The sequence below is a fragment of the Macaca mulatta genome, chromosome 16, assembly GCF_049350105.2.
Source record: "Macaca mulatta isolate MMU2019108-1 chromosome 16, T2T-MMU8v2.0, whole genome shotgun sequence".
NCBI classification, from domain to species: domain Eukaryota; kingdom Metazoa; phylum Chordata; class Mammalia; order Primates; family Cercopithecidae; genus Macaca; species Macaca mulatta.
In genome coordinates, this window is record NC_133421.1 from 66,084,228 (window position 1) to 66,096,396 (window position 12,169).

Genomic DNA, 12,169 nt, shown 5'->3' on the forward strand with positions numbered 1-12,169 from the left:
GAAGTGAGGGACTCACCCCCATTCACCTCTTCCCCCGTCCTCGCCCTATAAGCACATATCGGGTTAAATCCACTCCGGCTCCTCCAACACTCCTGGCTCCCCAGCTCGCCTCTTCTAGTTCGTCCCACATGCAAGGCAGCCCTGAGAACCCGCAGGACCCAGCCAAGGAGGGCGCCAGGCCGCGAGGGAAGCCCCGCGACTTTCCCACCCCACTCCCCTAAACAGCCTCCAACGCATCTGTGTTATTTTTATTTTCTTTGCTTTGGTCTATACAAAAAAACCAATAACCAAAAACATAAAGCGATAATAATAAAACACTCTGCTGGGACCTCCCCCAGCCCCCCACACCATGTGCGGGAGATGGGGGGGTCTGAAACAGGAAGGGGAAGAGAAAGCCCCTCACCACACACCAGAGGGGTCAGCCAAGAGCACTTCTCAGGGTCAGCTAGGGCAGCTGTGTGGGTGGGACAGGGGTGTGAGGGAGCTGTCCCCAGAGCTCCCCGGGGAGTGAGGGGTGGGCAAAGCCAACTAAGCATCCTGGAGAGAGAAGTCGGCGTCTCCTGGAGCAGGTGACTCACTCCATATCTCCTCCCCATCTCCCCTGGACGGTCCCTGAACTTTTCAAGAGAAGCTTTGGATTTCAGGGGGTTGGGTCTTGAACCTGGGCCCTGGAGACCTGGGGGCTTAGGGCAGTTGGTCAGTGGAGTTCAGTGAGAAAATCAGACCCAGAGAAGGAACCAAAGCCCTTCCAGGCCCAGGCAGCTGGAGACAGGGAGGCTGGAGGTTTGGGGGGGTTGCTGGGGGGAAACAGAAAGGGTGCTTGAGTCTGAAGCTTTAGTGGCCAGGGCCACAGGGGCGGGGAGGGGGTGTTAGGCCCTGGACCCATGCCCAGGACAGAAAAGCAGGAGCAGAACACTATCCCAAGAAAGACCCTACGGAGGACCTCTGGAGGCACGGGGTGCAGCAGGAAGTCACGCCCCGGCTTCCCCAGCTCAGGCACTTTTCTGTCTTGCCCCATCGCCTGCACGGAGAGCCTCTCAGATGAGGAACCGCACCTGTTGGGGGAGTGGGGACAGACAGGGGTAAGGGGCTCAGTGGACCTGCATCCACAGAAACTCATGCCACTCCGTGTCACCTGCCCACCACCCCCAGAAGGGGCCAGCAGGAACAGGACTCCCCACCCCTACCAAGGACACAAGAAGAAGGCAGGCCAGGGCACGCCGTGCTTGGGGAAGCTCAGCAGCAAAAGGTCCCCCCAAAAAAGCAGCACAGGTTACAGCGGGGAGATGGGAGGGCCTCCAACAGAAGTAGGTTCTAGAGAGGAGGGAAAAGCCTGCAAAGAGGGGGCCGTACTGGGGCCAGGCCGCCTAGGCCAGCATGTGGTCTGCGGTGGGGTACGGGGGCCTGAGGCCGTCGCTGTAGGTGTCGATGGGGTAGTCTCCGTCCATGTCCATGTGCATCTCCAGCGGGTCAAGGGGCACATCGCTGGAGTACATGGGGCGGTAGGTGGCATCCATGTCTGGGGACGAAAAGTGGGTGTCGGTCCTAGGGTCTGCAAGCCACCCTTCAGGGAGCAGTCTGCACAGCCTTCAGCTGCCTCCTCTACCCATGCCCACCCCTGGTGGGCCTGACCCCCTCCCCAGACCCCACACCAGGGCATCTAGACTGGGGTACATGTGGATGCCACAGAGCAGTTGCCACTGGTCCTCTGGCCCCAGAGACATAATATTGCCCCCTCACACACACCCACACAGCCACCCAGGATCTCCAGGGTCCTGAAGAGCCTGGCACACACTTACCATCTCCATAGGGCTCATTGATGGGAATCATGCTCTGGGCCTGAAAAAGGAGAGAGAAACATGGAGGAGAGGTTTGAAAATGCAGGCTCCGGCCGGGCGCGGTGGCTCAAGCCTGTAATCCCATCACTTTGGGAGGCTGAGGCGGGCGGATCACGAGGTCAGGAGATCGAGACCATCCTGGCTAACACGGTGAAACCCTGTCTCTACTAAAAAAAAATACAAAAAACTAGCCGGGCGAGGTGGCGGGCGCCTGTAGTCCCAGCTACTCGGGAGGCTGAGGCAGGAGAATGGCGTGAACTCGGGAGGCGGAGCTTGCAGTGAGCTGAGATCCGGCCACTGCACTCCAGCCTGGGCGGCAGAGCGAGACTCCGTCTCAAAAAAAAAAAAAGAAAATGCAGGCTCCAAGCTGGATATCAGCTGGGGGGCAGGGAGAGATGCTTCTAAAAGAAGGGGCTGGGCCGGATGTGATGGCTCACGCCTGTAATCCCAGCAATCTGGGAGGTGGAGGCAGGCGGATCACTTGAGGTCAGGAGTTTTGGACCAGCCTGGCCAATGTGGTGAAACCCCGTCTCTACTAAAAATACAAAAAAATAGCTGTGCGTGGTGGTGCACACCTGTAATCCCAGCTACTTGGGAGGCTGAGGCAGGAGAATTGCTTGAATGGGGAGACAGAAGATGCAGTGAGCCGAGACTGCGCCACTGCACTCCAGCCTGGGCCACAGAGAGAGACTCCGTCTCGAAAAAAATAAAAAATAGCCCGGGTACAGTGGCTCACACCTGTAATCCCAGCACTTTGGGAGGCCAAGGTGGGCAGATTACAAGGTCAGGAGATTGAGATCATCCTAGCCAACATGGGGAAACCCCATCTCTACTAAAAATACAAAAATTAGCTGGGTGTGGTAGCATGTGCCTGTAGTTCCAGTTACTCAGGAGGCTAAGGCAGGAGAATTGCTTGAAACCAGGAGGCAGAGGTTGCAGTGAGCCAAGATCACGCCACTGCACTCCAGCCTGGCGACAGACCAAGACTCTGTCTCAAAAAAAAAATAAAAACAAATAAATAAATAAAAGAGGGGGCCAGAGAAAAGCAAAGAAGCCTTGGAGGAATACAGGATGATGAAATGGGGTCACCCAGTGCCCTGATGTACTCGTGTCCTCTGTACTCCCCAGGGAGGAGGGTTCCCCATTCATGGAGCAGGAACTCCTGCTGGATTAGAGCAGCTCATGGGAGGAGGGTAGGAGGCAGAGGACTCACGAATGGGTGCAGGGCACTGCTCCACCCTGGAAAAGACCACCTGTAGCCTATCCAGCACCTCCATGCAAATTAGGAAAAGCACCCCCTCCTCAAACACCGTATACTCATTTGGGCAAAATAAAAATTGGCATTGTGTGGACATATGGTTCAACCTACTTCCATCTGCTAGGAATTGTTATAAATGATCCAATTACAAAATAAAACTCTATAAAGTTGACAGTAGTAGGAGACCCCCAAAAGTCAAGTTGCCCTTGGGCAGTGCACAACTTGTGCAACCAACTACTGTGGTCCAGCCTAGGATACTCACAGCCTCCCAGGCAGCCGGGTCATGCTTAAAGAGGGAGTTGGTGAGCTCCACGGACACACGCTTCCGGTAGTCTGGGTTCTTGTCCTCAGAGATGCGGAACAGGACAGCAGCAGCGTAGGTGGCTGAGCAGAGAGGAGAGGAAAAGCTAGGTTAAACGTCTGCCAGCCTCCATCATGCCTGGGGGAGTGGGACCCAGCTGCCCTCTTCCAGCTCACCAGTGCCCTCGTTGCGGGAGTGCAGCAACTCCATGAGTGGGGCCGAGGCCCCCTCTGCATCAATGGCGTCAGCCGCCTCCTTGTCCTGGGCCAGCTCACACAGCACCCCGGCGGCCACACGCTGGATGTTCTCCACCGATGAGTACAGGAGCTGGGGAGAGGGGACATGGGAAGCAGGGGAGAGGTGGGAAGGGGTGAGGCAGGCCGGACAACACACCCCACAGCCCTGCCCACCTCCACCCTGTAGCAATTCCATAGTGGAAAACGGGCCATCACTGGGGAGTAAGTGTTACTGTTTTAAACTGGGCTGAGCATTGTTCATGAACTACCTTGAAATTACCTGTTACTCTGCTTCATCTAACCATTGGAATCTAGTGTTAAAGAAGTCACTGACATGAAAGATGTTAAACTCTTTTTTTTTTTTGAGATGGAGTCTCGCTCTGTTGCCCAGGCTGGAGTGCAGTGGCGTGATCTCGGCTCACTGCAAGCTCCGCCTCCCGGGTTCACGCCATTCTCCTGCCTCAGCCTCCCAAGTAGCTGGGACTACAGGCGCCCACAACCGCGCCCGGCTAATTTTTTGTATTTTTAGTAGAGACGGGGTTTCACCGTGGTCTCGATCTCCTGACCTTGTGATCCGCCCGCCTCGGCCTCCCAAAGCGCTGGGATTACAGGCATGAGCCACCGCACCCGGCGAAAGATGTTAAACTCTTGTCTGTTATGGTACTTGCACATATTCTCCCAGTTTGCTGATTTTTTTAATGCTTTTTTAAGGTTCTTTCTGAAATAGATGGTTTTCATGTTTATGTGGTTGAATCTCAAGTTTTTTTTGTTTTTGTTTTTTCCATTTGTGATCTCTTTCCTTGCTTTGAAGCTTAGAAAGCCATGCCTGTGCAGGGGGTTGCTAAGTAGTCAATCTGGTGTGGCTACTTTCCTCCAAACTCCTCCAAAGACCTCTTGATGCCTGATCCAGGCCCCCAAAATCTGGGACTCCTAACCTTGCCCTCTAAGCAGTGGTGGGGGCAGCTCTCCTGCACACCTGCCCCAGACTCACCTGCACAAACAGAGGGATGGTGTTGAGCCGGAAGATCTCCATGCGGTTCATGGGGTCCCGGGCGAGGATGTGCAGGGCTCCGGTGCAGCCCTCCACAATCTCCTCCATCCTCACACCATCCTGCAAGAGAGGAGGCAGGGGGCATGGGACAGGTGCTGTCAGCCGAATGAACTTCACAGGCTCTTGGAACTGGCATCAGTTGCAACTGACCTCTGCATTCACACACACACCCACAGAGGACACCTGCCCCCCAGGAAGGTTGTCACAGGCACCACCAGCTCACATACCGTGTAGGGCTGCTGTGTGCCTGCAGCTACGTGGCGCTGGGCATCCTGGTGGGCCTTGACCAGCAGTTGGACGAGGCGGGGGATGACCGCTGCCTCCTGCAGTGGGGCATGGTTGGCTGGGCACAGGGCCAGATTCCTGATCAAGCCAATGGTTGCCTGGCAAAAAAAAAAGGGGCAGCGATCAGGGGCACTTCTTGGACATCTGAAGGATCCCAGCTTCCCAGCTTCAGGTATCCCCTCTCTCCTTCACCTCTTCTGTCCCCGAGGCCAGACACAGGCACACTAGAAGATATCCAGAGAAGGAGACCATCCCAGCCATGTCACTTAATCCACAGGATCTGGGGGTGCTCATGGCTAATCCTTTTCTTTTTTTTTTTTTTTTTTTGAGACAGAGTTTCACTCTTGTTACCCAGGCTGGAGTGCAGTGATGCAATCTCACCTCATTGCAACCTCCACCTCCTGGGTTCAAGTGATTCTCCCGCCTCAGCCTCCTGAGTAGCTGCGATTACAGGAGCCCACCACCACGCCCAGCTAATTTTTTATATTTTTAGTGGAGACGGGGTTTCGCCATGTTGGTCAGGCTGGTCTCAAACTCCTGACCTCAGGTGATCCACCCGCCTCGGCCTCCCAAAGTGCTGGGATTACAAGCGTGAGCTACTGTGCCCGGCTGCTCATGGCTAATTCTAATAGCCTTTGCTAAAATGACACCCCATTCCAGAATATCCTGCCAGCCCCATGCCCAGACCCTCACCCTGTCCCCTCTCTCTTAACCACCCCCCACAGACACCATGGCCTTGCTTGCTTTTCTGATCGTTCCCCAAGCCTGAATCTCAGGAATTCTTTGCTCTAGGTGGCCCGAAGCCTCCTGCTTGGGTGGTGTTCACATTGTCATGAATCCCCAGCAGGGCAGCTCTGGAAGGAGGTGTCCTGAGATTTCCTCCCCGGGGTCCTTGACTCACAGGAGCCACTCTGGCCTCCCAGAGCCTCTCAAAGTGTCATCCATTTCATCCTCAAAACAAGATGCCAGGAGGGCAGGGATGAAAATCACATGAGATGGGGATGTGAGCACACAGCAAATGACTTGCCAAGGTCACTTGCCACTTAGCTGCTGGATTAGGATGCAAAGCCCCACTTCAGGTTTGCAGCAGGGACCAAGCTTCAAGGAGGGGTCACACTGACATTTTTTTTTCTAAACATGGATTTTCTTTTTTTTAATTCAATGTATAGGCCGGGAGCAGTGGCTCACGCCTGTAATCCCAGCACTTTGGGAGGCCGAGGCAGGCAGATCACTTTAGGTCAGGAGTTTGAGACCAGCCTGGCCAACATGGTGAAACTACGTCTCTACTAAAAATACAGAAATTAGCTGGAAATTGCTTGAACCTGGGAGGCGGAGATTGCAGTGAGCTGAGATCGTGCCACTGCACTCTAGCCTGGGCAATAGAGCAAGACTCCGTCTCAAAAATAATAATAATAAGTAATAATAATTCAATGTATAGAATCACTTAGAGTCATTCTTATCTGCACTGTTTTGTTTTTTTGGTTTTTTTTTCTTTTTGAGACGGAGTCTCACTCTGTCACCCAGGCTGGAGTACAGTGGCGTGATCTTGGCTCACTGCAAGCTCTGCCTCCTGGGTTCACGCCATTCTCCTGCTTCAGCCTCCTGAGTAGCTGGGACCACAAGTGCCCACCACCACGCCCGGCTAATTTTTTTGTATTTTTTTAGTAGAGACGGGGTTTCACCATGTTAGCCAGGATGGTCTCTATCTCCTGACCTCGTGATACACCCGCCTCTGCCTCCCAAAGTGCGGGGGTTACAGGCGTGAGCCACAGCGCCTGGCCGTGTTTTTTGTTTTTGTTTTCCAAGACGGAGTCTCTCTCTGTCACCCAGGCTGGAGTGCAATGAAGAGATCTCAGCTCACTGCAACCTCTGCCTTCTGGGTTCAAGTAATTCTTCTGCCTTGGCCTTCCGAGTAGCTGAGATTTCAGGCACAGGCCACCATGGCCAGCTAATTTTTGTATTTTTTGTGGAGGCAGGGACTTACTATGTTGGCCAGGCTGGTCTCAAACTCCTGACATCAGGTAATCCTCCCGCCTCGGCCTCCCAAAGTGCTAGGATTACAGGCGTGAGCCACTGCACCTAGCTTGTCTGTACTATTAAATTGTCTTAAATGTAGCTAGCGGATGTCCCTGCCAGCTGGCTCCTGTGCCTGTTGACAAGACCCTCATCTATGGTAGCTTCCTCACTCTCTGGCACCAGATGCCACCTTGCCTTTGGCTGCCTTCCTTGTCTCTACATATGGATACACACACATACACATGCCTTCCTCCATAACTGTCCCTTGGGCCTGCCCACCCCCTGGCCTGGCCACCTTCCCTGCCTGACAGGGAAGTGACACACATCTCTCTTCCACCCAGGTAGCCTCAAGAAGACGACCCCACCCCTTCACACGCCCAACTCCCTATGGGACAGGCTAAGCATCCCCCAGAATCCTCTCTGCCCTGTGTCTCTGTAGGGGCTCTCCTGATTTTCAGCAGGACACATGGCCATCTGGCTGGTGATCACATTTCCTAACCTCCTTGCACCTTGATGTGGCCGAATGACCAAGTTCTGGGGTGCGAGCAGGAGTGATGCCTGCCACTTTCTGGTGGCCGCTAGCCCTTCCCAGTTCTCAGGGCTAGAACACATCTGTGGGGATGATACAGTCCACTCATTCATGTGAGGACAACTCTCTCGTCTATACCCAGTGGCATAAGAAATGTGCTCCATGGACCAGTAGCAGCGCCTGCGAGCTTGTTAGAAATACAGAATTGGGCCGGGCACGGTGGCTCACGCCTCTAATCCTAGCACTTTGGAAGGCCGAGGTGGGTGGATCACGAGGTCAGGAGTTCGAGACCATCCTGGCTAACACGGTGAAACCCCGTCTCTACTAAAAAATACAAAAAAAACTAGCCGGGCGAGGTGGCGGGCGCCTGTAGTCCCGGCTACTCGGGAGGCTGAGGCAGGAGAATGGCGTAAAAACCCGGGAGGCAGAGCTTGCAGTGAGCTGAGATCCGGCCACTGCACTCCAGCCTGGGCGACACAGCGAGACTCCGTCTCAAAACAAACAAACAAACAAACAAACAAACAAACAAAAAAACAAAACAAAACAAACAAACAAACAAACAAAAAAACAAACACAAAATTAGCTGGGCGCGGTGGCACACGCCTGTAGACCCAGCTACTTGGGAGGCTGATGCAGGAGAATCGCTTGAACCCGGGAGGCGGAGGTTGCGGTGAGCCGAGATTGTGCTATTGCACTCCAGCCTGGGAAACGAGACCAAAACTCCGTCTCAAAAAAAAAAAAAAAAAAAAAAAGAAAAGAAATACAGAATTGTCCGGGCCCGGTGTCTTACACCTGTAATCCCCGCACTTTGGGAGGCCGAGGCTGGTGGATTGCTTGAGTTCAGGAGTTTGAGACCATTCTGAGCAACATGGCAAAATCTACTAAAAATACAAAAATTATCCGGACATGGTGGCGTGCACCTATAATCTCAACTACTCAGGAGGCCAAGGCAGGAGAATCGCTTGAACCTGGGAGGTAGAGGTTGCAGTGAGCCAAGATTGTACCACTGCACTCCAGCCTGGGCAATAGACAAAGACATTGTCTCAAAACAATAAAAAAAAAAGACATATGGAATCGCAGGCCCTCCGTAGCAGGCCTGCTGAATTAGGACCTGCAGTGTGTGTCCGTGTGTGTATGTGTGTGTGTGTGTTTTAGATTGCTTATTTGTTTTTTTTTTTCAAATTTTTTGTAAGAGATGGGTGTCTCAATATGTTACCCAGGCTGGTCTCAAACTCCTGGCCTCAAGTGATCCTTCCACGTCCGCCTCCGCCTCTGCTTCCCAAAGTGCTAGAACTACAGATGTCTGCATCTGCACCCAGCCTCCTGTTTTTCTTTTAAGACATGGGTTCTTGCTCTGTCACCCAGGCTGAAGTGCACTGATGCAGTCATAGCTCACTGTAACCTCCAATTCCTGTGCTCAAGCAATTCTCCCACCTCAGCCTCTCCTCCCCAGTAGCTGGGACTACAGGTGTGCACCACCACACCCAGCTAATTTTTGCTGTTGTTGTCGAGACAAGTCTTGCTATGTTGTCCAGGCTGGTTTCAAATTCCTGGCCTCAAGCAATCCTCCTACCTTGGCCTCCCAAAGTGTTGGAATTACAGGCATGAGCCACCGTGGAACCTGCAGTTTAGTGAAACCGCCCAGGGTACTCATGTGCATTTTGAACTCTGAGCTCTGCCCTAGGGGTTGGTAGAGCTAGAAGATAGAAAATCTGGAGAGCAGAGCCATTGTTGAGGTCTAAACTATTACACGAGAGAGAAATAAACTTCTGTCTTATTCAAGCCACTGTATTTAGGGCTTCTTTGCTACAGCAGCTTTGCCTATACCAATACAGCACCTAAGCCTGCTGCAGGGAGCTCCTACCCCTCGCCTAACAGCAGTACCTTGACCAGTGGCCACTGGTTGGGCTGGTTGAGCAGCTTCACAATGGCCGGGATGCCATAGTTGAGACGCACAGAGTTCTGGGCCATCTCGGCCTCAGGGTGGCGGCTAGTGAGGTGGCGCAGGGCGCAGACGGCAGGCTCTGTGATGTCGTCCTTGTCACCAGCACGCAGGATGGCGTGGATGAGAGCCTCCACACCGCTGTTCTGTGTCACCAGCGTCTTGTTCTTGCTGTTGTTGCAAGTCAGGTTGGAGAGTGTACCGGTGGCACAGGTGAGGACGTTGACATCATCCACGCTTAGCTGGTTCACCAGAATCTTCAGCACACTCTCCAGGCCCTCCTGGAGGGAAAGGAAGGGATGGGGGAGTCAGGGAGCAGCCAACTCCAGGGAGCCTTCTCGAATATGTCTGAGGGGAGCAGGATGACCTAAAGGGGTCAGCCATGCCTGTGTGTGCCCGGGAACTTTCATCCCCATGACCCGCCACACCCTGTGAGAGGGTGTTATTATCCTGTGGTGCAAATGAGGCAATGAGGCTCAGAGAAGTTGAGGAACTTGCCCACAGACACACAGCCAGTGGCTGGATCTGAACCCAGGCTTGACTCTAAGCCCCACGTCTCTTCCCTCCAACCCATCAGCCTTTCCCTGGGAGCCTCAGACCCAGGCAGAACCCTCCTCAGGCCAAAGTACGGTGTCCAAGGGAGGCCTTGAGACCAGGAGGCAATTGTTGAGGGGGCCACATGTTTCAGTGGCCCAGCTGAGCCACATCTACTCATGTGTCACCTTTCTGGGCCTTCACTGCTGCCCCACCACCCTGGGGCCCTGAGCCAAATCCACTTCCAGTAAAATCACTAACTCAGACGTCTCACTTCTCCCAGGGAGACACGTAGGCCTTGTGGTGGGACAGAAAAACTCCAGCTTTGGGGACGGACAGTCCTGAGTTCAAATTCCAGTTCTGCCATTTACTACCTCTGACCATGGCCATTACCTCCCCCAGCCTCAGTGTCTTCATCTAACCCACAGGGTCCCACACTCTAACCCCACGCTGAACGAGCTAATGTCCACAAATGCCACGCAGAGGGCCAGCAGAGGGTGGGCACTTGATAAACAGCATATTGCTGGGGGAGGCCTGAGGAATGGTTGTTGAAAGGAGGCACAGGGCACTTGCCCTGGAGCTGCATTTTTCCTTAAATTATATTTTTAGTCATGGGGGTCTATCTCTTGGTAAACTATTGCCCCAGCCCAGGGCCCAGGTCAAAACTGTTCTTTTGCTGGACGCGGCGGCTCACGCCTGTAATCCCAGCACTTTGGGAGGCCAAGGCGGGTGGATCACCTGAGGTCAGGAGTTCAAGACCAGCCTGACCAACATGGTGAAACCCTGTCTCTACTAAAAATACAAAAATTAGGCAGACATGGTGGCACACTCCTGTAGTCCCAACTACTCGGGAGGGTGAGGCAGGAGAATCGCTTGAGCCCAGGAGGCGGATCTTGCAGTGAGCGGAGATTGCACCACTGCACTCCAGCCTGGGTGACGAGCGAGACTCTGTCAAAAACCAAAAAAAAAGAGATGAAGGTCTTCAAGGCATTTCCAGCCTCAGCCAAAAGGAAGAGAGATTTAGAGCTCCCAGTATCCAGCCCCCAGTATCCAGCCCCCAGAGATTTAGAGACCACAGTACCTAAGGTCAGATGCCCAGACAGGAGGCTGGATGGGGCAGCTGAAGAGGTCAACCCCAAGCCCAGATACCTCCCTCACCTGCTTTGTGGCCACGTCCGAGAGGTTGCGCAGGGTCCACAGGCAGTTCTGCACCAGGCGGGGGCTGTTGCTGGTCAGGTGCTTGCCCAAGGCCTGCATCCCACCTGGGGCAGGGATAGGGGTGCCATCAGCCACGAGCAGCATGGCTGACTGAGCTTGGCAGCTGGGCAGAGCCCCCATCCCAGCTGCCCTCAAGGCCATCATACTCACCAGCCTCCACAATGGCAGGCTTATTGCTGGGACACACGGACAGCACCTTGAGCACACGACTGGTGGTCCAGAGCAGCTTCTCATAACTGTAGTTACGCATGATCTGCACGAGGGCCTGGGGCCCACTATTGGCCAGGATAATCAGCTGCAGGTGAAGAGGGAATGAGTGTGAGAAGGACGGGAAATATGACAGGAACAAGGAGGAGCGGGGCAGGAGACAGAGCTGTCATTACTGAGCTTCAGTTAACGCACAAATAGTTCGTTTTTTTCTTTTAATGTATTTTTTTCTTTTTATAAAGATGGGGGTCTCGCTATGCTGCCCAGGCTGGTCTTGGACTCCTGGCCTCAAATGATCCTCACACCTCAGCCTCCCAAAGTGCTGGGATTACAGGTGTGAGCCACCACACCCAGTCAAACACCCCAGTAGTTTTTTGTTTGTTTGTTTTTTTGAGATAGAGTCTCACTGTGTCACCCAGGCTGGAGAGCAGTGGCACGATCTCAGCTCACTGCAACCTTCGCCTCCTGGGTTCAAGCAATTCTCATGCCTCAGCCTCCCAAGTGGCTGGGATTACAGGCATGTGCCACCACGCCCGGCTAATTTCTGTGTTTTTGGTGGGGATGGGGTTTCACTATGTTGGCCAGGCTGGTTTCAAACTCCTGACCTCAGGCAATTCACCTACCTCGGCCTCCCAAAGTGCTGGGATTACAGGCGTGAGCCACCACACCCAGCCCACCCCAATAGTTTCATGACTGTTATGTAAGCCAAAATTTTGAAAAAAAGGATAATACCTAGTGCTGACAAGGATGTGAC

At 53.7% G+C, this 12,169-nt stretch overlaps 1 protein-coding gene across 14 annotated transcripts in view; it reads right to left on the reverse strand.

Annotated features, from left to right (window-relative positions):
• Nucleotides 1-233: 233 nt before the first annotated feature.
• Nucleotides 234-12,169, reverse strand: part of JUP (junction plakoglobin) — a 39,029-nt gene continuing 27,093 nt past the window's right edge. For 13 of the 14 annotated variants that reach the window (XM_077968820.1, XM_077968825.1, XM_077968819.1 and 10 more), the window contains 10 exons: nucleotides 11,359-11,503; nucleotides 11,149-11,252; nucleotides 9,399-9,737; nucleotides 4,912-5,067; nucleotides 4,625-4,744; nucleotides 3,574-3,724; nucleotides 3,359-3,480; nucleotides 1,800-1,839; nucleotides 1,354-1,519; nucleotides 234-1,055 (listed from right to left, as the gene is read on the reverse strand). In XM_077968820.1, coding sequence (XP_077824946.1) covers nucleotides 1,368-1,519; nucleotides 1,800-1,839; nucleotides 3,359-3,480; nucleotides 3,574-3,724; nucleotides 4,625-4,744; nucleotides 4,912-5,067; nucleotides 9,399-9,737; nucleotides 11,149-11,252; nucleotides 11,359-11,503 — 1,329 coding nt within the window. In that variant the 3' untranslated portion in view covers nucleotides 234-1,055; nucleotides 1,354-1,367. 14 annotated transcript variants of the gene reach the window in all.